The sequence below is a fragment of the Drosophila obscura genome, unplaced genomic scaffold, assembly GCF_018151105.1.
Source record: "Drosophila obscura isolate BZ-5 IFL unplaced genomic scaffold, ASM1815110v1 contig_192, whole genome shotgun sequence".
Classification (NCBI taxonomy): domain Eukaryota; kingdom Metazoa; phylum Arthropoda; class Insecta; order Diptera; family Drosophilidae; genus Drosophila; species Drosophila obscura.
Genome location: NW_024542781.1, coordinates 5,115,207 through 5,142,512, shown reverse-complemented (window position 1 = coordinate 5,142,512; position 27,306 = coordinate 5,115,207). Strand labels below are relative to the sequence as shown.

The 27,306-nt window shown below is 36.3% G+C and overlaps 3 protein-coding genes across 3 annotated transcripts in view; 1 reads left to right on the top strand and 2 right to left on the bottom strand.

Moving 5' to 3' along the window:
- The window catches only part of LOC111072102 (tubulin polyglutamylase TTLL5), a 42,441-nt gene extending 16,044 nt beyond the window's left edge, over positions 1-26,397 (bottom strand). Inside the window, exon 1 of the mRNA XM_022363739.2 lies at positions 26,313-26,397. The gene's annotated coding sequence lies outside the window, so the exon portion shown is untranslated. The remainder of the gene's footprint in view (positions 1-26,312) is intronic.
- Positions 1,418-26,397, bottom strand: LOC111072101. The gene is made up of 2 exons (XM_022363738.2): positions 26,313-26,397; positions 1,418-5,089 (listed from the first exon to the last, which is right to left on the bottom strand). The coding sequence occupies exon 2, from the start codon at positions 4,965-4,967 to the stop codon at positions 1,614-1,616; it is 3,354 nt and encodes a 1,117-aa protein (XP_022219430.2). The 5' UTR covers positions 4,968-5,089; positions 26,313-26,397; the 3' UTR covers positions 1,418-1,613.
- On the top strand, positions 7,169-13,646 carry LOC111072105. Its single transcript, XM_022363745.2, has 2 exons — positions 7,169-7,230; positions 12,964-13,646. Exon 2 carries the CDS (start codon positions 13,238-13,240, stop codon positions 13,637-13,639), a length of 402 nt encoding a protein of 133 aa, XP_022219437.1. The 5' UTR covers positions 7,169-7,230; positions 12,964-13,237; the 3' UTR covers positions 13,640-13,646.
- Positions 26,398-27,306: the final 909 nt, after the last annotated feature.

Sequence of the window (27,306 nt, the reverse complement as noted above, 5' to 3'; positions counted from 1 at the left end):
TTTGAGGCGCTTGTGTCCCAGGCTGGACGTCCAGACCAATGCAATTATATGGCTTTCAGGTGGTAAGCACGGTCGGGAAAATATCTACGCGAGATCGCCCGTACATTATTTTGAGTCAGGTTAACCAAGACATTGGGCGCGTTCATTAGCACAACTTGATCAGCGCTTAGTAATGGATTTCATCCATCATATTTTGAGTGCTGGTGAACGCCTATGATGCATACCATACTATCGCGACGTCGGAAACACAATCGGCTCAGAGCATATCGATATTGCCTTCATGTATGATTTTGTATTACTCTTGCTAAGTTTTTTACTTTTTATTCGCGATTTAGTGCGTATTGTAATCGAAATGCCAACTATCGACCTATAAGCAAATTATCTCTGCAGGTGCTGGTATGTGCTATACAAATTTTTCATCGACGAAATCTAATGTGGAAGGAAGGCTTAATACATCGATGTCAACTATCGATCCAGGCCAAAGGCAATCCATAATGTTTTGAAACAATGGAGTGTACTATTTGTAGATAGCCTTGACTTTTTGAGCCGCATAAGCTTAACGATTCCTATTAGACCAACTAGAAACGTTTCCTTTGTCCTCTATACTTTGTAGATCGATTTATTCCTTGCATGAACCGTTTAGGGTGCTCGGTTTAATGCTCGGATTATAATTCCCTCTACCATATAATTTCCAATACTAATTGACTTCCTCTTCTTAAATCACTAATTTGTACTAACATACTTTTCCCGTAATTAGTATTATTTTTTGTTAGTTTTGCATGTTTAGCTCATTTAGCTGTGTTTAGCTCTAATATTAGTATATATCCTGCATGTTCGCGACCGATTTGGTTACACGCGTCTTTCGTCAGCGCCCCTCGGTAGGTTTGGAGGGAGAAGGTATACATCTCTGCCTGGGATTCGCGAGTAACAGTCTTCGGCTTGGTGTTGAATGTGACACTTGATGGTGCAGTCATTGCAACGTCCATAGAAGTAACCTTTACAACCAAAAACGAACGGAAAACATTGAGCCGCGGCCAACGCGTCGAAATTTTGGTGCCGTGTATGAATACAAAGCATTGCTTGCCTATACTCGGAGCAATTACAAAAACAAAAGAGCTCGCGGAGCAATGGGCTGGGCAGCCCTGTCCTATATTCTCTTAGAACTAGGCAAAAAACCAGACGGACAGACAGGCCCATGGCTATATGGCTTTTGATGCTGATCAAGAATATATGTATGTATATATACATATATGTAAACTCTTTCTTCTGTGCGTGACACAGATCCAATTCAACCACAAAAGTAAACTCTTCGGCTATCGGGTATAAACAATGACAAGTGGCAGAGCTGTTTTTCTATACAGTTTTTTTAACAACAAAATAAGCATAACAACTTGTGGTATTTTTTTTGTATGTTTTTATTATTTAAATGAAGATTTTATATATTATGCCACTCTTGCATAAGTTAAAAACCATTTTTTTAACATTAAATATTTGTATTTACATTACACTAACATTTTTTTGATTATTAACTAGTTGAAGTAGTACTTCGACAATGAATAGATTTAAACCAGCTTCGTTTAGAAAATCTAAATTGTTTGTAAATTACTATTGTTTTAAATGTGTCTGTTATTCCTCTGGTGCTGATCGCATGGGAAAAAAGAAGAGCGATTCATAGAGTTTTGCATAGTGTTGCTCTGATTCCTCGTTAATGCAGCGCTGTCAAACTGATTATACTGATATCCATCCAGTCCAAATCTATGTCGAAACGAAAATTCGTTCGTGGGGTTAGGAGGATTAAAGGTTGTATTATTCAAGTGAGCAGCATTGGCAGAAGAGTTATCACCAGTCAAATTTCTTATGGAGTTTTGTGTCAACACGTTGTTATTATGACTTGAGTTATAAACCAAATTTCCTGGTTGAAATGTCTGCGCTGTATTTTCCATTATGCCAGTATCTAAATTTTCGAATTCATCCAGACGTTTTTTTTTCTCAATCATAGAGTACACATGCAGTATTTTTTGAAGTTCATCCCTGTTTATAGATGTTTTGCCTTGAGAGATCAATGAAGAGGCTAGCTTTGCTGCTAGTTCTCTCTTATCAATGGGCGCTTGAACATTATATATATTTTTGATACCCATATGATTATCTATCTTTTCAGTTATTTGATGAACTGAGTTAAAGTTCTTTGAACTTAAATTTATGGTGCTTATTGAATTCTCTACGTTTTTAAGTACGGCTTCGGTGTCATTGATCGCTTTTTTAATGGCTCGTTCCTTGGCAGGATCATATATTTTGGAAATTAGTATTCCTGTAAATTTCTCTTTTGCCGTTTCTAATATGGCACAATTCTCAGATGTTAGCAATAGATTCTGGACATTATCTGGATCAGCCTTCTGCGTCAGCAATGCTTTAGTTAACATTTCTGTGATCGAAGGTCCCAAACTTCCTAAAAATTCCTCGAGAGCAGTTAAAAGACGAAGTACGTGAATAATCTTTGTGTTGTCATCGTCAGCGTGATTGTCCAGAAATACCTTAGATGTTCCCATGGTTTCCATACTAATATTCATTTTCTCAGGTGTACGAACGTGATAGTTTGTATTCATCAATTCGTCATTAGTCATTGGCAAACACAACCTATCTCGACATTTGAGTTTAATATTCTCCATGTCACGATTGTACAATTCTTCAAGACGCGCGTTAAAGAAAATAATCCATTCATTTTGAAAATTATAAGACCGATGGTTGATTCCCGACAGTATAAGCTCATCTTTGCGTCTCTTCCAGAAGGTTTGCCACTCTTCTTGATAAAGAGGATGCTGTTCCGGATCAGACTTGTACACCTCAAAAGATACGTTCAACTCGCGCACTTTTTGATCAACCATGTGTCGGTACGCCTGCCAAATATCACCATCTCTTAGCGGGGATAGTGATAACGATCTGCGTTCTGTGTTGTATTGCCTTTTCAGTTCTGGGCTAGGAATTTTCTTCCATCGCTCTGATGAATGAGACCGCGATCGAGCTCGTTTCAAATTTCGAGATTGCTGTTTCGATGAACCCAACGATTTCCTGGTATCTCTTAAAAAGTTTTCAACCAATCGTTTGTGTGTTTCATCATCAACGGTCTCCGTAAAAGGTGTTTCAGCAAACTTCGTGTAGTTAAAATAGGCGTTCGTTGCATAGCTTGCACCCTGAGATATATTTATGTTTTGAGATTCACATAAAGTGGCATTCGAGTTAACAACATTTACTGTCTGGTTGCTTTTTTTTCGAGCATTTTCCAATAGTTTTTCAACATCTTTCGAATCGATGACATGCGTAAACGTCGGTCCATTTTTTTCTGAGAAATGCCGTCTATTATAAACTTTTCCGACTACAGCTGGACGATTTTTTTTATAAAAGTTTTCATAGCAAAGGAAGGCTGTTTCCCGACCATGATGCTTCTCAACGGCCGTTGCTAGTTTATCTAATATGGGAATCATTACTTTACATACATCACTTTCAGGAACTTCCGAGACATATAGTCGGTACTGTCGCATGGCTGTAGGAAAATGCTTCTCAAAATATTTGAGGCGGTGATTGTAGCCAAGTAAGTGGGTATGCATCGTAGCCTCGTCAGAATTAATCTCACATAAGCTGCATTGATATCTGGCATTCTTATCATTTACGTTTCCTACTACTTTTATAACGTATTCGACGCCTACAAGTCCCAAAATTTTGTTTGGATTTTTCTTAGATTCAAAGGTAAAAACACTTGACCCTGATGATGATGTTTTTGACTCCTTTAAGCGAGAAGCTATACCTATAACCGGTATTATTTCATCAATCTTATCTAAGCATTTTTTGTTTGCGATTATTTCAACATTCGATAAGGATTCTTTTGTGTTCTGACCTTGTCTAATATTATTGTGTGCATTTTCTCTTTTGTTACTCTGTTTAGCTTCCTCCTCCTCCTCTATAATAATGACATCGCTTTTACCTTTACTTATTTCGTTGGACTCGGCGGCACCAAGAAGTTTTGCAAGCGGAACACACGAAATTTTCGTAGATAGTGGATTTTTGACTATGCTTGGTATATTCAGATTATTCTGGGACACTGGCGCTTGACTTTGTCTTATATTCTGCACCGTTTTCGTAGTTTCCAGACAGGGTTCTACTTCAGCAATCCCTTGAGAATGTGGTACTTCTTCAGAAATTGACTTGAGCGCGGAGTTTGACTTCTTGCTATCATTTTTCGGACCATCACAAAATATTGTCGGGTTTAGTGAAGCCGCGGGCGTGTTTTCTGTTGTGACTTTTTTCAAAGAATCTACAACTGTTCCCGAATTCTTTTTTTTCGGTATATTGTCATTAATAATTGGACTTGTTTTAGATTTTAATTCATTGGACGAATCCGTACTGTCTTTACTCTCGCATTGAACATTTTTTGCGTTTGTAAAACTTTTTGAGCCACTGCTTGTGTTCTTTATTATTTCCGCATTTGGAAATGCATTTTTTTTAAAAAGTTGATGTTTTACTTGCGATTTTGACATTTTTGAATTACTATTAGTGGGTGTAGTACCAGGGGTTAGATTCAAAAGTTTTTTATTTGCAACAGAAGAACTTTTAACAAGGCCTTTGTTATTTACGATAACGTTTGCTGCATTCAGTGATATTGAAGAGTCTGATCTCAGTGGAGTAGTAATTCTGTTGCGTATTTGGAGTTGTTTTATACTGGTCATGAGTAAGTTGTGCTTTTTTCCACACAGATGACTGAATAAATTCTTGTCTCCGTACTGAACAACGTTGCAAACATTGCAGAGATACATCTTCTTTAATGGGTTCGGACATACTACCATGATTTCCCATTTGTCTATTGTTTTTCGACGAAACTCAAAAATTAATACCTCTTCCAATGATATGGTTGACAACATCTCCAGAAATTGTGTCCCATCGATGGGCTTATGGGTTCTAATGTTATTGGTACTCATCTTTCGCTTGCAATACTAGTACACAAAGTGATATTCTGCGTATGGCTCACAGCAATTTTGAAAGTTATATTCAAGTTGTTTATTATTTGTATCTATTGATATTAACTTCAGTTATTGAGTTGCTATAAAATTGAAGGAAAAAATACTTTTATATAAAATTTAAACATTAAACAACCAATCTTAAACTTATTTATATTAATATTTCATTCGGTTCATAAATCTATATTTATAGTATAAACATTTCAATAACAAAAATATCTGTAATTACATATGCTATTTTTAAGAGTACTCGAACTCCATCATTCTGGCTTCTCAAATGATTTTTCCTAATTATATTAGGGTATGAAGTAGACAAATAACATTCACAATGGGCGAACAAATTATGGTAATATTGCCTGGGATAATTTCGTTTTGGATTCTACTAGAACTTAGAAATAAATCATAAGGTATCGATTTCTTTAATAGATCGTTAGAGGAAGCAACTAAAACTAAAACTGGCCTGTACTAGCTTTACATTTTCTTTTCTAAGTCTCTATTAATACGAGAACTATCTTTCGATAATTCGTCACTTTCTGATTACAATTTGAAGCTTCTTTTGATAAGATCATAACACGTCAATTCTTAACACTGAGAGTCCGAAAAAAAACATTGTTTTATAAACATAATGCAAAGGGGACATAAAAAGCAATTACATTTTTTTGTTTACTCTTTGGTTCTGTTTTTCGCTGACCATCGACCCATTAAACCAATAACACGGGCGAAGAGGAAATGCTTTTCGGGTCTGTGGGACCAGCTGTGCCTGGTTATTTTTTCAGTTTTTTCAGTGAGCTGATCACGGTGGAAAAATGGGTTCAGATTTATTTGAAAGCTGTAGTTTAGACAGACAACGAATCAAGCTATATATTAGTGTCACTGATGTCAAGAATTTGAACGCACTAAGAGATATTGCAACAAATTGTATTGCACAGAATGCAAGATAAAAGATTTCGCTCCAAAATGTGCAAACTGTCTTTGCTCTAAAAGCAGGATTATGAAAATGCAAGAACAGATCCTTAACATCCTGCCAGTCATCAATCTTGTCCTTGCGAACAATAAAGTTTCTGGACTCGACTGATAACCGCATCAAAATTGATTCCTTGCAAGGCAATTATGTTTCTGGTTGCATTATTCAACGCCATCCTTCGCATCGGTCACTTCACCACTCAGTGGAAGTGCGCCCTGATTGTGATGATCTTAAGCCAGGCAAACAAGCGACAGTTCTTGAGTCGTACAGACCCACAAGACCCATACGCAGAGTGTAGGCAGAGAGTGGCGTAAAGGAAGCATTCCACTGCACCAATTTGGATTTCAAAGGCAGCACGGGACTACTGAACAAGTACACAGAGTTGCTCATCACATTCTCAACGCTTTTGGATCAAAACAGTACTGCTCAGGTTTGTTTTTAGATGTCAAACAAGCTTTCGATAAAGTTATACAAACTAAAGATTCTCTTACCCGCCCCGAAGTATTCAGTTTTGAAAATCGTTCCTGACTCAAAGAACATTCATCAATTTAATCAAGGATTAGATTTCTGATATTAAAATGATCAGAGCCGGAGTTCCTCAAGGCAGCGTTCTGAGGCCAATCTTGTTTACCCTATTCACATGCGACATGCCCTTACCTCACATCAAATTTCTGGTCGCAACTTAGGCAGACGACACGACACTTCCATTCTCTCATCTTCCACATGCTACAATGCCGTTGCTGATCAACTTCAAATCTACATCGGATCCGTGGATAATTGGGCAAAAAAATGGAATATAACCATAAATGAATCAAAATCAGTGAACGTAATTTTCACTTTGAGAAGTACGCACCCACCTGACCTAACATTTAATGGAAAAACTATTCCGCGCAAGACAATCCACTGCTACCTCGGTGTTCACTTCGACAGAAGACTGCCCTGATGACCACACATTAGAGCTACGGTCAATAAATGCCAAATACCACTATGCTGAAAGAGATCTCCACATCCCAAAAATTGGGGATTTGATTCGACAGCCGATCATTATCGACTGCTGTAAACCATCACAGCATCAAACCATCGGCTGTCGAATCAAATCCCCGTAGACTTAAAAGTCTACAACCAGTAGGCTTAAACGTCAACACCCATCTAACATAAAATGTAAAAAAATTTGTTAAGAGAAAATTTGTTTTTTAACCAAATTTTGTTTTTACGTATACAAACGCATTGCTTGGATAGCACCACACACCAGGAAAGCCCGTAAAACTTGCATTTTAAAATTGACCAGCCAAACCATTTTTTTCTATCAAGTTGACTGCATTGCCGACGCAATGCTCGATACTATATTTACATTTTCTCAGTCAACAATCCACAGCCACAGTTGGCTCCAGTGACATGATTTTTATACCCGTACTCAAAAATAGTTATGGGTAATTTGTGGTAAAAGTGGATGTGTGCAACGCAGAGAAGGAAACGTTTCCGACCCGATAAAGTATATATATTCTTGATCAGCATTAATAGCCGAGTCGATATAGCCATGTCCGTCCGTCTGTCAGTCCGTCCGTCTGTCCGTCTTAATGAGCGCCTAGATCTCAGAGACTATAAGAGCTAGAGAAACCAAATTTGGTTTCTAGACTCATGTGATATCACACTACTACAAGTGTATGTCAAAATTTCGCCCTGCCCCCTTCCGCCACCATAAAGGACGAAAATCTGTGGCAGGCACATTTTTAAAGATACGATAAAACTAAAAACGCAGTATCGTAGAGAATGACCATATCTACCAGATTGCTGAATCTGAACCAGATCGGATAACTAGAATGAAGAAATTAATTTTCAGTTGCTTCCCCCACGTCCTCCAGCAAGAGACCACGCTGCTTATTCTCTTTCTTTTCTTTATTCTCCACCTACCTCGTTCAGTGCGTGAGCGACCGCTAGCGGAGAAGATGTAGAATCTAAATGGTCCAATTAGAATATACATGTTAGATGTAGAATATACATTGTAGATGGAAATAACAGATGTAGCAAAAAAAAAATGTAAAATTTTGTAAAATTCTACATAAATCATAAGCTCAAAAATGTATACCCTATGGACACCTATTGGTGTGCTTTTTTTTTCTTTTTCAAAATAATGGCGGATATAGCGGGTATTAGCTGCCAGGCACTCAATTGAATATAAAACAAGACCTAAAATAGTGAAATATTGATTTAATTTAAACATTTATCTTCGTACACCTATTATTGTGTCCAGACAAAATTGACGGATTTAAGGAAATATTTAATTTTCTTGTAAATTAAAGGGTTTGTGAAACTGTTTTTACTTTTTCTTTAAAGACAATTAATATAAGTTTTGAAAAAACTTTGATTTGCTGAGATTGAAGAAGATATTAACTAGAAATTAAAAGTTGAAGTTATTGTGTCCAGACAAAATTGACGGATTTAAGGAAATATTTAATTTTCTTGTAAATTAAATGGTTTGTGAAACTGTTTTTATAAAAAGAAGGTATAAAGAAAGGTATAAAAGTAGAAGTTTTACGCACACGAATGCTTTTCTTTGCTGCAACAACTTTATTTATTTTGTCACACATCTCCTTTAAAAAATATCAGCGAGTGAAGCTACTAAGGGCTTGCTAGTTAGATCATAGTTAAATTTAAAATAAAAATGGTGCATTTTCGTTAGTATTGCTGGTTAGTTGATTCACCCACACACAACTGTTCAAATCAACCCAATTTATATCATATAAAATACCGATGCAGGGCTGGTTAAGAGCATTTTTCAGGACATCAGATTTATGTTTGATAAGGGTCGCCCAATTCCTCTGCGGTAGTGAGTGTGAGGGAGGCATATTTAGAGACAAATGGAAATTGTGTAACGAGCAATAACTGTCTCAGAGCTCTGGTTTTCAATATCGAGAAAGTAGTCGCGTTTGAGAGTTTGCCCACACCACGAGCTGCTTTGTCAAAATGGCCGATCCGTCAGGAAAATAAAAATCCAACATATACAATTTCAAAAAAAGTGTGTTGGATAGGTCGTATTTTCAAATATGAATGTGTCCATCTATGGCAAAAACTTTTTGTTGACTTTTAGTTGACTTGAGTATTGCGTTTCAGCTGCGTTCATTCGATTTTCTGTGTATTTCTGCCCTTTTCTGCCTATCATGGGAACTATCACCATAGGCACATTTATAAACAGTTATTGATATGACAAATAGAGAGTGTAGATAAATATGCATATAAGCTGTGTTCATTGAAATAGTAGTAGTAGTTTCTAGACCACCAAATTAAACAAGTGATACCTTTTTAGAATCCCATTCCATTTGCAGGAGGTATAGGAGGTATAGGGGTGTATGTGAAAGTCAGCGTATACATTACATTCCAGTTGAAAAATGCTTCTAACATGATTTTCTAACGGGATAATGATGCCAAAAACTCCCAAAAGCTAGCTAGAAATTGTGTTTTCTTGAAAAAGATCGACGTTTTGCATGTCCAACTCAGTTACTCAAGAAACATGGAGAAAATGTAACCTCGGTTTAAGTTTTGCTGTTTTTTTTTTTAGATTTTCTTAGAACTATTGCTATACTATTTCAATGAATAGCAGAGTTTTTGGGTATTTGCCAAAAGTCATGAAAACAAGATGGCATGCAAATGTAACGGGATTTCTTCGGGTTTCTAATGCTTATATTCTAGGCAGTCAAAAGGGGTATCACTTCTTCAATTTGGAAGAATAGAATTTGGAAAATAGTATTCCTTAAAAAAAATACATATGCCTTGTGATACGAAACTAACAGCCCGACAAAATATCTGCGAGGTTCGACATGCAGGCTGAGCGAGCTGTAGAAGAAATTGAGGTGGACAAAAATGATTATTAGGCTCGTTAGTACTATTCCTTGCAACTATCGCAAACAAAATAAGCAGACATGCTCCGGTTATCGGAAATCGAAATTTTGACTTAAAACCATCTGCTAATATATGTAATATATATAATAAATTTATAATCACACCTCATATTGCGAATTCCCGTTGACACACAAAACATACAGTATATATGTAGATGTGCTAGTTCATACAAAGAATCGGTCACATTGAAGTTTGCGTGGAGAACACCCAAGGTCTTTGAGTATTATGACACATACAGTTGCGAAAAAAAATAATAGCACCACCACAATACATTTTGTTCTTGATAAAAAAAATGCGTTTACTCTTGCGATTTTTTTAAATTTAAATTTTTTTTATATATTGCTTGGTATTCCCCATAAACAAAAACAGTGCTACCGCTCTTTAAATTTCTGTCTATATATTTTTTTCGGATTTAAAAACAAAAACCCCCCCAAAAATAGCGAAAAAACGAGAAGGAACGTGCGAGTCGCTTCTGGGGACGCGACTCTACTTATACCCGTACTCAGTCAGCATATACATTTTTGAGCATTGAATTTTTTAGAATTTTTTAATTAAGAAAAAAAAATATTTACATTTTAAATTTTTTAGCTACATCTGTTATCTACATCTACATATATTATGTATATTATACATCTAACATGTAGATTATACATGTACCATTTAGATTCTACATCTCCTCCGCAATGGGTTGCTCGCGCACTGAACGCGGCAGAGTGTGCGAGCGAGAAGGAAAATGAGTAGCATGGTCGTTGGCAGGAGAGGGCAGGGGAAGCAACTGAAAATTAATTTTCTTCATTCTGGCTATAATTATGATCCGATCTGATTCAGGCTCGGCAGTCTGGTAGATATGGGCATTCTCTACGATAATGCGTTTTTAGTTTTATCTTTAAAAATGTGCCTGCCACAGATTTTCGTCCTTTGTGGGGGCGGAAGGGGGCGGGGCGAAATTTTGAAATACACTTGTAGCAGTGGGATATCACATGAGTCTGGAAACCAAATTTGGTTGCCCTAGCTCTTATAGTCTCTGAGATCTAGGCGCTCATCGGGACGGACAGACAGACATGGCTATATCGACTCGGCTATTGATGCTGATCAAGAATATATATATTGATGCTGATCAAGAATATATATACTTTATGGGGTCGAAAACGTTTCCTTCTCTGCGTTATACACATCCACTTTTACCACAAATCTAATATACCCCTTAACTCTTTTTTGAGTACGGGTATAAAAAATAGCACCATTAGCCATTTTTTTTAGTGAATCACCTGTTATTCGCGGAATCGCGATTTTTAATTTTTAATTCTTGAGGAACCTATTTATAGAAAAGTACCAATTTGTTTTTGCAAACGATGCCACATTCTCTGGCTATCATACAGCATGCAATTTGCTGATAAAGCCGCTTACACAGATTTTTTCCTACAAATTGATGGTATAGATACACTTAATATGTACAGTTGTATTCAATGAAATAGTAGTGCCGCACCTCACTACTCTAAAAACTCATTTTGAGAAATTTCTAGCCTTTCAAATTGAACAAGTGATACCTTTACGGAAAGCCTGGAATGTAAGAATTAGAAACTCGAAGAAACCCTGTTACATTTGCATTCCATCTTCTTGTTTTTCATGACTTTAGACATCTACCCATGTTATCTGTTGTTCAATCAAATAGTAGATCTGGGTTTAATAAATTTTTAAAAATAAAAAAACAAAACAAATTTATTTAAATAAGCTCAGTTTCGAGGATGGTCGGCGATGGTCAAAGGCAAGACCAGGCCTTCAAAATCCCCAAAAATTATGAAACAAATTTTAAATTGCTCTGTCAGTGATGTGACAGTTCGTAGACGGTTGATTACACTAGTCAACACTAGAATTAGGCTGTGGCCCAAAATTTAGATTCTTATAGATTTCGGGGTTTAAAATTTTTTAACGAATTATGGTTTTTTTTTATGGTGAAGTTTTTTTTAAAAGAATTTTTAAAAATCTGGTATGTTTTTCATGGTTTTTTTCAGAGGTAGTGCATCTATTTGTCACACAATTTAAGTATCTTATATCTTGTTGCATAGAACTTTGCAGTTCTGAAAAGCTGACAAACGCAGCTACCATATAATACAACTTTACTATCATCAGTCAAAAGTATTTTTGTCACTGTGACACAGGTCATTCCACATGCGTTTTTCCAAACTGAAGTTCTGCACCCATGTACTACTCTCAGATCCAAACTCGGAGCTTTCTGGGTTTTCTTGCATTCAAATAATGTGTAACACTACTCGACAAAATTTAACTTTTGATTTAGGCTGTGAAATTACTTTTTCTGATAGATTTCGGGATTTACAAATTTTTGTAGTACTTTATTATTTTTTTATGGTGTCATTTTTTTTTACGAATTTTTAAAATCTGGTATTTTTTTTTTGTTTTTTCAGAGGTAGGGGTTCTATTTTTCACATAACTTTAGTATCTTATATTTTGTTGCATAGAACTTTGCAGTTCTGAAAAGCTGACAAACGCAGCTACAAATCCGACCCAGACACTTTGTATCTGCAGCTTAACGCCTGGAAGATATTAAGCTTTCAAATTCAAATTTCATCATTTTTTGCGGTATAACTTTAAAAACTCGGGAAAAGTAAAAAAAAAAAATTATTCTTCGCCAACATTTTTGGTTTTGGATAGACGTATAAATTGGGCGTCGTTTAAGCTTTAACTTTCCGTTTTGAAGGTAAATCAAAAATCAATCACCTGCCTGATGATTTTAAAATTTGTGCGCAAGTAAATCTGTATAGAGTTTTCGTACCTCAGCATTTAGTTATACATCAATTAATGTATATATTCGCACAAATATAGAAAGTAAACAAATTTGATGTTTTTTTTTTATTAATGTTTTACTATTCGATGTTAGATAATGGTGGTATGGCTAAAAAGACTTACACTTATACATGTACAGTTGCGAAAAAAATAATAGCATACATTTTGTTCTTGATTAATTCGAATACTCTTACGATTTTTTATAAATTTTAATTTTTTTTATATGGTTTGTTATTCCCCATAAATAAAAACAGTGCTACCGCTCTTCAAATTGGTGTCTATATATTTTTTTAGGATTTTGAAAAAAGCCCCAATCCAGAATCTCACACAGAGAGTCCAGTTTCTAGAAAGTAGGCTGGGTGAGACTCAAAACCTTACAAAAAAGGTAGAGGATCTGGAAGCCCAGCTTTTGTTAAAACTCGATGCACAGGCTAAGGCCAATATCGCATGCGACCTGAGGATCCATGGAGTTCCGTACGTCGAAGGTGAAAAGCTGAAACATATCTTCAACAACTTGTGCCTCAGCCTAAATCACACGCCTGCGCCTGCTATTAGGGATATCTATCGTATGAGGCCGAACAAAAATCTTCCCCACTCCATCGTTGACCCCATCATCATTGTCAAGCTGGAACGGGTGCGCGACAAAGCGGCATTACTGCGCAACATCGGTATGTACAGGCGGGAAACCAAGCAGCCCCTAACTCTGCAGTTACTCGGCCTAAACTTACCAGCCCCAGTATATGTCAACGAGAAGCTTACCAGGGAAAACTACCAGATTTTTAGAGAAGCTCTGAAAATGACGAAGCATCGGAAGCTGCAATCCGTGTTTACGCGCAGGGGTATGGTTCACGTCAAAGTAACCCAAGAAAGTGAGATATGGGAAGTTCTCAAAATTGAGGATCTGAGAGAGATGCAAGCTGCTACTGAGAGCCCTGCAGCTGGAGACGAGAATAGCTCGTTTCGTCAATAATAGAACTATAGGCAAATTTTTCATGTTAGCTATAAGTATTACCAATCTAACCACCTTCCTGTATTTTATTTTTAAGTGGGCCCCTAACTGTACTTACTGTAATAAAATTTTTCGTTGTGTTAAAACACACTTGATATGGACGGTTCATTAGAAATAACAAATGTGAATACATCTCAGGTCCTCAGAATTCAGGTGAAGCAAAAATCGGGTCTGCAAATCTGCCATATCATATCTGCCATGCCATATCACAAAGCTTGACAAAAAAAATTGACGAATTCAGACATATGTTTATCGACTCTGGTGTGGATTTTATATGTGTGTCCGAGACTTGGTTTGTCCCTGACTTAAGTGACTCGTTAATTGAATGTAGAGGATACAATGTATTTCGTTCTGATCGTGTAGGGCATGCCGGGGGCGTTGCAATATATATAAATAACAAGATATCCGAAAAAATCCTCTGTAAGCAACGACCAGATAGTGCCATAGAATACATATTTCTAACGATCACCATATATCGACCAAATCGAAACATTGACTACTCAGACCTGACATCACTTATTACTGACATTTCCTTGACTTATACAGACGTAATCCTAGCAGGTGACTTTAATTGTTATATTCTTAGAGAATCCTCATTAGCAGATAGCATGTTGAGCCCTGACTTAAATATAGTGAACCACCAGCTCCCCACACACTTTACAAAAACAAGAAACACACTACTAGACCTATTCTTTGTCGACAGTACTGACAAAATTCTACTATATGACCAACTCACAGTACCAGGGTATTCAAAACATGACCTTATTTTCTTGACCTATGATTTTAATCCTGACTACGATAATTATGACACCTTTTACAGAGACTTCAAGAACATTGACCTTGAAAAACTACACACTGACATTAGCATTCTTGACTGGACATCAAAACATTATATGTTGTCTGTAAATTCTCAGCTTGCCCAACTTCAATCAAACATTGACTATCTTTACTGTGAACATGTACCTATTAAGAGAAAGACAGTCAAACGAACAGATAACTCATGGTTCAACCCGGAGATAAAGCTGAGTATCATCAAACGAAATGAGGCTTTTAAAAAATTTAAAAGATATAAGACTGAAAGCCACTTTAATATGTACAAATCATTAAGATCAGACGTAACTAAACTAATATACTCTGCCAAGAGCGCCTTCTACTCGTCAAAGTTTAACAACGCTCTGTGTAGCAAGCAGAAATGACAAGTGATTAAAAGTATAGGAATTGGCAAAAAAAAACAAGAAACTCACTAGTTGACATGGACGTAAATGAAGTTAGCAAACAATTTTTGCAATTAGTTGTACCGGGCCCACCACCAACCCTGAACTTGACATCAGCGCCCTATAATTATACTGTTCCTAGCTTTAGTTTCTGTTGTGTTAGTCCTTCTGATGTTCTAGAATCCATTCTTAAGATTAAATCAAATGCTACTGGCCTAGAACGATATGAACCCGAAATTTTTGAGAATAATACTCCCTACAATCATCATGCACGTTACTCACATTTTCAACACAGCCATTACATCAACGTTCCCGGAAAAGTGTAAGGAGGCTAAAATAATCCCTATCCCAAAAGCAAACTCTGCAGAATATAGGCCAATATCCATACTCCCGACCCTGTCAAAAGCGTTCGAGACCTTGGTAGCTAAACAAATAAATTCATTTCTTACAGAGCACACATTACTAAACAACAATCAATCTGGATTCAGAACAAATAGAAGTTGCACAACTGCAATGATAAAAATTGTAGAGGATATCCGTGAAAGAATAGACGACGGAAATGTAACGTTCCTAACTTTTCTTGAATACACTAAAGCTTGACCATCGCATCCTCATCGCAAAGCTTCGCGAATCCTACGACTTCTCTGACTCTGCAGTACGGTCGCTATCATCCTATCTGCTAAATAGGAGCCAGGCTGTTGTTGCTGAAAGGAAAATGTCGTCCTTTGCATATGTTAAGTGTGGTGTCCCACAGGAATCAGTACTTGGCCCGATATTGTTCTCCATTGTACGCCGTACAATGTACACATGTACGCCGACGACGTCCAATTATATGGTAGTCGACCGTTAAATCGAATAGATGAGTGTATAAATGTTACCAATAGAGAGCTTGAGAAAATTAGTGCGTGGGCAACCAAAAATCGTCTATGCCTCAATCCAACGAAATGCTTGATTATATACAAAAACAAGAAAAAAATAAATGAAACTATATTGAGACGTGTAGAAATATCAAACACTCCCATTAGCTACATAGAGAAGACAACTAATTTAGGCTTTATAATAAATAGTACTCTGTCGTGGGATGATCATGTGAGCAAAGCAGTTGGAAAAACATATGGGATCTTAAGGGCACTTTATATTACCAAGCAATTTATACCAGTTAGCATCCGGATGCAGATAGCAAAAGCATACCTAGTACCTGTACTCACTTATGGGATTGAGGTATTTGGAAACTGTGGCTACGAAAACAGGCAAAAGTTGAGCGTGTGCTTTAATAATATAGCTAGATACATATTTAGATTAAGGCGCAGCGACAGAACCTCTGCATTCTCATATAAAATTTTCGACATGACTCTTTTCAAATGGATTGACTATAAGATGCTTACGTTCCTACATAAAATAATCCTCACCAGACAACCATAATATCTGTATGAAAAATTAAGATTTACCAATTCCGCAAGAACGAACAATATTATCACCATACGATATAGATCACTAAACTCTGAGAGACATTTTTTTGTGAATATTATTCGCATATGGAATCATCTTCCACATCACATGAAAAAAATACGAAACCTTTCACAATTCAAAACACAGTTAAGTGCCCACCTTACACTAGACTAAGATTTAAAAATCAAATTCAATTTAAAATAAAATAACACGAACATTAGCATAAGAAAACAAATCAATATATGTAACCACTTATTAGTATGTATATACTATATTAAAAGATTCATTTAGATCTAAGTTTAATACCAAACTAATGTGACACCTAGTGACTAGTGCTCTAATTATAAGCCCCTTGCTTGTAGCACTAGGAAATACAATAAACAAACAATACAATACAATACAAAATAGCAAAAGAAAATCACCATTAGCCCTTTTTTTGGTGAATCCCCTGTATTTCGCGGAATTTCCTTTGCAGAATACACGTGCTCATAAGTTTCGACTAAGAACTCATTGTTTCTATCATAAAAGTTAAAAATAGTAATTACAATGGTACGTGGAAAGCACTGCACTGCGGAGAAGCACGATCTTATAAAAAAAATTGAGACATCCCAAAAATGGAGAAATATTTTATGGTCAGATGAGTCCAAAGTGGCTATGTTTGGTGGAAAGGGATCTCGATCATACGTTAGACGTCCAAAGAATACTGCATACAAACCCCAGTACACCACAAAAACTATTAAGCATGGAGGGTGTAGTGTAATGGTATGGGCCTGCTTCTTCTACTATGGAGTAGGTCCAATACATTGGATAAAAACCATCATAGATCAGAACGTGAACGTGAATATCATGGAGACAGTAATTCTACCCTTTGCAGAATATGGAGTGCCGCTCGTATGGGTCTTTCAACAGGAGAATGACCCCAAACACACCAGCAAGAAAGCAAAGGAATGGTTCAGGGCAAACTCTGTGAACGTTTTTGAGTGGCCTGCTTAGTCGCCTGACCTGAATCCCATCGAAAATTTGTAGTTCGACGTCAAGAAGGCAGTTGCTGCTTCCAAGCCAACCACTATCGGATCACTTTGGGAAGATATTAAAGAGTCCTGGTCCAAAATTCCCCTACAACGATGCCAGGACTTAGTTGCTTCCATGCCAAGACGCTGCGCAGCTGTTATAGATTTAGTATTAATAGTTCAAAATGGTCAACTAATGAATTCGTTACATATTGCTTATTTTTTAAATTTTAAAACCATTTTTGAAAAGTGGTGTTTTTTTTTGCCTAGTTTTATGAATTTCAATAAAGTTCCTTAAATAATTCAAAAACGTTACCAAAAAATTTGATTTTTTTGTTGTATTTCCAGGTTTGTTAGTCTCCCATTTCGAAAAATGTGCTTAAAGTTTCCTTAAAGAAAAAATGTGAGTTTGGCAATTATTTCAAAATTGCTTGTGGTGGTGGTGCTTTTATTTTTTTTTCACAGCTGTATGTATTTCGAATGTACCAAAAAAATTAACAGGAAAAAATAAACAAAATGAACAAAAATTTAGTGACACGTTCAGTTCACTAACTGAAGTGAACAACTCTTTTTTTGTTTACTCACTCATTTGCAACCTAACAAACTAACTAATTATATTCTCTGTATTCATACTTAATTTCCTATTAATATGTATTAATTTAAATATAAGATAGCTACTTAGCTACCTGTGCACACACATACTTAGCATGCATACATACGTACTTTAAATATCTTTGCTTATTGACACGTCGCACCTTGACTACACTAACGGACAATTCTTCGAATGTGAGGTCAATTATGATAGGGGAGTGTAAGGTATCGTAGCTTGTAAGGTATGGTGGCGGATTTGTCAAATCTGGCATGTAACGTCACATCTGAAACGTATTATCACTGTGCGATCACATGTCTTTTATCGTGATGACATTTTTTATGCAGTAGTATTAATGGGGGGACGTGTGCTTTGTACTTTCAATAAAAAAAAGTACTGAAAAAAAAACCAAAAAAGGGTTATTGGATATGTGTTTTAACTGTTGCAGAGTGAAGATTTTTTGAAAATTTAGTCAGGCAAGTGGCAACATATGTGCGCTCGCACAGGTTGTACTGGCTGTACCTGCGACTCAGGTGTCCGTCGAAAGAGCATTTTAAGCGCTTCATTTGAGCGAGAAACGTAGTTCTTTAAGTGCAGAAACTTTAAATTCCTTATTAGTTGTTAAGGTTAACCAAGAATAAATAATAATATATATGTATGTATTATATTCAAGATTTAAAGACCGTTCACGCCCACCCGCCAGCTAGGCGACGCGCGCTTGGTACATAAGGCAGCTGCAGACACTACAAAAACAAAATAAAGACAAAAAAGACCGTTTATGCTGAGCCTATTATTTTTCTGCTCTTCTGGTGACTCTTAATGCGCGTGCGCTCAGTCGGATCGCTCTCTATGAGTTTGTTATTGAACTGAGAACCATCAACCGAAAACCAAAACGAGGACAAACGAAGGGTTATGCTCGGAGAGAGCAAGCGTGCATGGGTTTTTCGGCTATGCTCGTGAGCAGACCGCAAAGGGAAAAACGGTCTACTGTTATTTGCGAGCTCTGGTTTTAATAAATGATTTTCACATTTACAATATGTTTTAGTTTCATACTCCAATACGCCACCATACTTTTCAACTTTCGAAAATGAAACGAAAAGGAACGTGTGAGTCGCTTCTGTGGACGCGACTCTACTTTTATACCCGTATTCAGTCAGTATATAAATTTGTGAGCTTATGATTTATGTAGAATTTTAACATGTATTACATTTTTTTTGCTACATTTGTTATCTTATCTACATCTACAATGTCGATTACACATCTAAAATGTAGATTATACACCGCAAAGGTCGCGCATTGCACAGGGCAGAGTGTGTGCAAGCGAGAAAGAGAATGAGTAGCGTGGTTTCGTGCTGGACGAGGTGGAGGAAGCAACTGAAAATCTGATTCAGATTCGGAAAAATATTGATTTTTGAGAGAGAGAGATGCAAAGAACAAAGTTTTCGAATGTTTTTGAATTTATGACTGCCAATTGTTTATATTCTTAAAGATTACAGTTTTGCCAAATATTTAAATCAAAAATGAAAGTTGTGAGCACCCTTAATTTAATTCTAAGCTTAAATTTGTGCTGGCTGTGCATATTTAATGTGGTCAAAATAATAAGTACACTGGAGGTATTTATGAATTTTTAAGGATTTAATTGAGATTTGGTCAAAGGATTGTTGGTTTTTATTGACTTCTTGCATATTAAAGTACATGAGAGTTAAACAAATTTCACTATATGGGCCGAAAAAGCATTGTTCTGCTGAAGAAGTGATGATTGTCTTGAATCTTAAAAAATAAGGGAAAAGTCTTCGGGAAACTGCGAAGTCTTTGACGCTTGGTCTATTTGGATCAGAATGCCTTAAATTTAAGATTTCCCACTGAAAATCGAAGAAGGAAGAAGAAATCTTCACAAGCAACGAACACCCGCATCGCCAGTCTTGCAAAAAATTATGCGTTCATGTCCTTCAAAGCCATTTCCGCTCAAATTGGCAATGAAATATCATCTCAGACCGTTCCTCGTAGGCATCAATATTCAGACTTATTAGAACGTATAGCCCGAAAAGGTTCCTTACTCCGAGAAAAAAATTTGGAGATGAGGCAAAAATTTGGCGAAACAAATTTTGCATGCTCTGAGCCAGATGGGTCTGAAAAATGAAATAATATATTTTAGAGCGACTAAACAAAACCAAATATTTTTGGTAATGACTACAGGAGATGTGTACGACGCCCCAAAGGCAAATAATTCGACGTCCAGTACAACAAAAATGTTTAACCACCGAGGCGGTTGCCTTATGGTCTCGGGCTGTTTTTTTTTTGCATGGCGTTGAACCAATACATCGTAAAAATGATCCTATGACCAAATTCAGGTATAAAAACATATTGACTGACATTATGCAACCATATGCTAAGGAAAACATGTCCTTGAGGTGGGTCTTTCAACAGGACAACGACTAAAAACACACCGCAAGGCTGGTCAAGGCTTGGTTTACGGAGGGCAAGGTAAACGTTTTGAATTATCCAAGTCAATCTTCTGACTAAAACGTCGCGTTGGCACAAATACATTTTGAAACTCCGAAGAATTATGAGAATTTGTCCCAAAAACTTGGTATGAGATTCCAGTAGAGACTTGGCGCAAAATTATTGCTGGTATGCCAAAAATAATCGCCAAAGCTAAAGAAAATAAGGGTGGTTATTTCAGATAATATCGTAGGATTACTAATAATAAGAAAAAAGTGAAAAAATGTTGATATTCTTTGAGTTTTTAACTTTGTAGAATTGCTGTATTTATTCATTTGACCGCCCCTTGTTTATGTTTTTTAGATAAAATTGATCAGAAACCCTTCATTTGAAGCGAAAATTGCGTATGTTAAATTTTTTTATATTCTACTGTAGGTTAGTAATCTTAAAGTTAAGTGAATTTTTTCTTTCTGTTTTTTAAAAAAGTTTTACGAGACGTGAAAGAAAGCTCATGAGCGTGTACTTATTATTTTGACCAGTAGTGTACATTATTTGTATATTTACATATTTATATCCATTTATCCATATATTAAGGCAGGCTCCGGTTTTCACACTCACTTTACGTTCTACTTTTCAGCTAAAAGTAATAATTTTAAATTTTTAGGCGATCTGGAATCCACAAAAGTGAATTTGTTTACTCCCTGTACATTTAAGCTCAAATTTTACTGCTGTTATACCCACGCGTTAGTGCCAGCTCATACAAAAAGATGTATCGATAACCAAATCGGGCTGCCACAGATGATCAGAAGAATTCAGTATTTTTTGTTGGACAGACCCATTTTTTCAGATCCAATTTTGAGGTTGGTTTAAAAAAAATTATTTATAAAAAGTTCACAAGCTCAGTTTCACTGGTAATGGTGTCAAATGCATGTCAATGCATCATTAAGTCATCTGTCAAATTTTCGAGTTCTAATGTATGCTGATGATGTGAAGTTATGTCTTTCCTATATGTGGTCCCCTTATTTCTTCAATATGATTTTTACGCCCTCAACAATTGGTGCTTAATAAACATGCTTTCTCTTCACATTTCCAAATGTAACGTCCTGAAATTCCATCGCAGCATATTTGATACTTAATTGATATTTAATTGGGACCCTTCTCGACATTTTCCTTTTATGAGAGTAGGCTGCGTCTCATTAATATCTACTCTTTCGTAAGCCGTAGGATCTCCACAAACTTCTCTCTGGTGAGGTCGATTTCATTGTCCTCCGTAGCCTTATTATTGCTGTCCCGCCCGACTAGGCATTACTTTCCTCTCCATCTACAACTCTTACTTATTACTCTGCCCATTAATCTTTCCGTAGCTTTTGCCGTAATTGTTGTTACACTTTTCCACTTGTTTTCCTTCAATACTTTTACTATTAATGTCAAATCTTCGTTAATTTATAATTTAATTTAATTTATTCTTAAATTTATAGGCTATCGTCTAGTTTTGACCTTAGAGGTGAACACGCACTAGCAAAAATTCCTAAAGATATTAGGCGAAGGTAGTCGAGTTGTTAGTCGAATTGTAAGGATATACTAGCCGGCATGAGTTGCGGGAGATAGCTCGAACTTTAGCCCCCTGTCGCTGGCTCAAAATTCCAAAGACAAAGAGTCGCAGTTCACGCTCATAGGAAAAGAGAGGAAAATGTATAAGTTACACATAAGTCCTAATCTGATCAGCTCTCGCCAAAATGTGACCCGTATACACAAATAGAGTATGTATATTATTACAAAAAATCTATGTCGGTGCTTCTTAAATATATAATGAAAAAGTTGAATGCCTTGCAGTGAATTCTGTCGTAAAACATTTGGCTTATACATAAATATTTTCATTTGAATAAGCGGTTTGCTATTTCAGACATATTCAAGTTTCGAGGATAATGGCTTCTTGTAAAGGGCAATCTGAAAATATTCATGTTGACAATGTCCAGACCCTTTTTGTTCCGAATTAATCTGAGTACTTTTCCACTATTAGAAAGAAATCTTTGCAATTCACGACTCAAATCTCAGTTTTATAGACAACTAGCGGACCCGGCGAACCTCGTTTCGCCCCAATTTAACACCTATACATAAACTTCAGTGATAATAAAACATAAATAGTTCAAATTTCAATATGATTATTTAAATGGAATCTAAATCAGATCTTCATTGAACAACAAGGTCGTTCTACATACACAATTTTTTGTTTTTTTATCAGGCGCAAGAACAACGTACAACTGGCCATGAGAAAAACATAGGTTTTTTTAAGTTTAGTCCACAAACAGTCAAGGATTGGCCTTGTGATTGATTTATCGTCATGGCAAAGGCAAGTTGAATCGGGAACTGAATTAGTTTAAACTCAATGGGTATATCCGTTTGGATCATTGAAATCCTCGGAATAAGGACTAACTCATCTTTAAATTTTCATTTGAGTATCGTCGCGTAAATCACATTACTCATCAGTTCCATTGTATAGTTTTGGTGGGTTTAGATTTCGAAGCATGATGACTACCGAGCCCGCCCTCAGTTTTAATTCAGTTCTATAATTAGTGGCTGCTGTGGCTGATTGGAGTGCATCAACGATTTGATTCTGAAATTTAAAGCTTGCGGGGCGAAATTTTGAAATACACTTGTGGCAGTGTGATACCACATGAGTCTGGAAACAAAATTGTGTTGCTCTAGCTCTTATAGTGTCTGAGAACTAGGCAGACAGACATGGGTATATCGACACGGCTATTGATGCTGATCAAGAATATATATACTTTATGGGGTCGGAAACGTTTCCTTCTCTGCGTATAAAAATCAAAAACTATGAAAATCAGTCCAGCCGTTCTAAAATTGCGATATAGATTTTGAATTGCTGAAGTTGCAAAAAGCTACATTGACTAAAACCATATAGAAATGAGTACATGATAAATCTTTGACAAAAGTGCACAGTAAATATATTTTGGTCCCGCCAAGCAGACGTGCACGTGGGTTTGTTTTTCTTGGCCACTGTGTGTCGTTTAATTTTTTATCACCATGGTAAATCGAATCGATCTAGCCATGCCCACTTGCATGTTTTATGTGTGTACATATGTACACATATCTGCATTCTTCGCAGATTACAGTAGTCAACACTAGAATTAGGCTGTGGCCCAAAACTTAGATTCTTATAGATTTCGGGGTTAAAACTAAAAATTTTTAACGAATTTTGGTTTTTTTTATGGTGTAGTTTTTTTTAAAGAATTTTTTTAATCTGGTATTTTTTTTGTTTGTTTTTTTCAGAGGTAGTGCTTCTATTTTTCATTAAGCTTTATTTTATACTCGTTGCATAGAACTTTCAGTTCTAAAAAGCTGACAAACGCAGCTATAAATCCGACCCAGACTTTTTGTATCTGCAGCTTAACGCCTGGAAGATATTAAGCTTTCAAATTTCATAATTTTTTGTTGTATTTTTTTTTAGAAATTTTTACTTTAAAAACTCGGAAAAAGTCGAAATTATATTCTGTAACCTCTATTTTTTTGTGTATATGTGCATTAATAAGGCGTCGTTTAAGGTATTGTTAATAAGAATCTATGGATAAACGGTCAACTTGCAGTCGTTTGACCAAAACAATTCAAAAATAATTTTACCTGAAATTAAAGCTTTTATTTTTCACATAGCTTAAGTATCTTACATCTGGTTGCATAGAACTTTGCAGTTCTGAAAAGCTGACAAATGCAACTATAAATCGTACCAAGACACTTTGTATCTGCAGCCTAACGCCTGGAAGATATTAAGCTTACAAATTCAAATTTCATCATTTTTTTCGGTATTTTTTTTTTCGAAGTTTTGACTTTAAAGACTCGTAAAAAGTCGAAAGAAAAAAATTCTTCTTTTTTTTTTCTTTTTCTATTTTTTCACTTTTGAGGTTTGGTTAACAAATTTTAGCTCCACCGTTTATCCATAGATTTTGATGAGCAATACCTTAGACGACGCCTAATTAATGCGTCTATCTAAAACCAAAAATATTGACCAAGAATTATTTTTTTTTTCGACTTTTCCCGAGTTTTTAAAATCAAAAAAATTAACGAAAAAAAAATACCGCAAAAAATAATGAAATTCGAATTCAAAAGCTTAATATCTTTCATGCGTTAAGCTGCAGATACAAAAGGTTGGTCGGATTTTAATAGCTGCATTTGTTAGCTTTTCAGAACTGCAAATGTCCATGAAACCAGATATAAGGTCTAGTTATTGAAAATAAAAGCACAACCTTCTGAAAAAAACCATGAACAAAAATTCCAGATGGTTTAAAAATTCTTTAAAAAAAAATTGCACCATAAAAAAAATAATAAAGTACTATAAAAAATTTTAAATCCCGAAATCTATCAGAAAAAGTCATTTTGGTTCACAACCTAAATAATAAGTTCAATTTTGTCGAGTAGTGTTATTGGACAGCCCATCCGTAAATCGAGCTATCCCTAATCACCAATTTGGGTTTAGGCTGAGGCATGGTACCCCGGAGCAGCGGCATAGGGTGGTGGAGCATATCTTGGATGGCTTCCACAGGAAGCAGTTCGTCGTAGCAGCGTACCTGGACATCCAGCAAGCATTCGACAGAGTTTGGCACGACGGTCCTTCCTTTGGAAGGATCCTAAAGGACAGAACGTTTCAAGTCGCACAGTGCGGAGCAGTTTCCACGGTGAAGGTGATTGAAGCCGGAGTCCCGCAAGGCAGCTGTAGAGCCTTTTCACGCGCGACATGCCTAAAGCTAGCGTTGACAATACGTCCCAGCCAATCGATGTGCCACTTTTGCCGTAGACACGGCAGTCCTGTCACGGCCACGGAGAACCTCCAGCGGTACCTTAAAAGGTTTGAGAACTGGGCATGTAGGTGGAATATCAGTGTGAACCCGGAACAGTGTGTGGTAGGGACACACACGCTTATGAAAGGTACGTGCCCTGGGGTCTTTCTTCAGGGCGAGCTGTTGGTCCAGCGGAAGGAACATAAGTACCTGGGAATCACGCTGGACACCCGACTGACCTTTGCCAGCCACACAAGGATGGTCAAGCTCAGCCTGGCTATCCAGGTCTATGGTATCGCAGCTAAAACGAACCTGGACAGGATCAGGGTGTTTCAGAACATGTGCTGAATGCTGAATAATAGAGACATCGTCAAAGATCATGGAGATCCCTCAGTCGGTGACATTATTAACGAGCAAGCAACAAAATACCTGACCCAACTTAGGAGCCACCCGAACGTACTCGCTAGAAGATTGGTAAGGAGCAGAACCAGGCGAAGGTTATTGTCCCGGACTCTTAACAAAAGTTGCAAATCAACAGTAACGGTACGTTAAATAATTGTACTGTAATTGTAATTGTAAGTATGTACATACATATATAAGTTTGTTCTATCTAAGGCCTACTAGTTATAACTTTTGCCGGATAAGGCCACTGTAACAAATGAGCAGCTGCCATAGCAGCGATAGGTAAGAAGTTACAGGCACTAATTTAAGAAGCAACTTTATTGCGAGTGGAACAAAACTTCAGCTACATACGTATCCTTATTTAGTAGTCAAGCTAATTTCAGACAACCTTCAAAAATATGAAAATAACTTTCTTTTACCCACACAAACACAGTTAATATTATTTTTTCATCAAATTAAAAAAATGTAACCAGCATAGCAACCGGAATATTACAAACAGTCCATTTTGAAAAATGTTATTACGATGCAAAATCTCTATCAGGCTTTTGTGGTTACAGAAGTACCATCTGAATATAACTGAATGTCGATACAAGAATAAAAAAAAATTTTAAAACTCCTATTGATTTATCTCTAGAATATGTGGTGATGCAGATTCATACGCTCCACATATATACATACGTAATTTCTAGACAAAAAAAGTTAAACATTTGTCTATAATTCTATTCATTTCGAACTTACCGGCTGATGAATTTTACTATGATAGGTAGTGCTCAGTGCAAACACTGCCTCCGTTTTCAACGTCCAAAACCTCGTCAAATTTGATATTACTTGTGTTTTAAACACGCTTATGCTTATATTGAAGAGTTCCTATTTTCTTTATAATGATTAGAAAAATGTGAATTTACTTAAATTTATTGCTTGCTTTAGGCCAAACATGAACAGAAAATTTCGATGGTAGCGCATCAAAAACACATTTGTCACATTTGAGTCCTCAAATTCCAAATAATTGTCTAGAACTAAGAGATGAGCTAAAAACGATATATTTTATTATAAAATACACAACATTAAGGGCATTCCCGTAAAAGTGGAAAGTCGCCAAATGTTCATTCTTGTTATGTTAAAACATATTACTCAGACGCGCTAAAGTTTACGTCGACCGAAAGTGCTATATATTCCGCTCGGTGTCCAAAGTGACCAAAATGTTCAATCTGCATGCTTTTCGGTTCCAATGTTTTGTGTTTTTTTAAGCAGAAATGTCCTATTTGTGGTCGTTGTGGAGCTGGAGGACGATAATGTACACTGCAATAATGGATAAATCCAATCCTGCGTGACAGAAATGCTATCAACATGCTTTTTATCTCCTATTAAAAGTTTAAAATGAGTACCTGGTATAAAATTGATAAATAATATCCATATTATCTGTATTATTAAATAATATCTGCCTTAATTAAATGGAATTTGTCTTCATTGTTGCACTTTGTAGCTGGCTTGTACTTGTTTCCTCGCATTCTTAATGCGTGTTTTGGTGTATTTTGGACGACGAATGCTAGAATATATTTATATATTCCGCTCGAGATTGGAAAATACAATCGCTTGCTTTACTAGTATCTATCGACTTGTATTTTTTCCGAACTAAGTACCGGTCTGTGAAAAGCCTGCTGCGAAATTTTCGGTCGACCGAAATACAGGTATGATTTTTATCGTTTCATACGAATATCATCCCTGATTCGGT

Excerpts from the sequence above, each read along its gene's own strand:
- LOC111072101 (XM_022363738.2), bottom strand. The coding sequence starts at position 4,967 with ATGAGTACCAATAACATTAGAACCCATAAGCCCATCGATGGGACACAA.
- LOC111072105 (XM_022363745.2), top strand. The coding sequence starts at position 13,238 with ATGAGGCCGAACAAAAATCTTCCCCACTCCATCGTTGACCCCATCATC.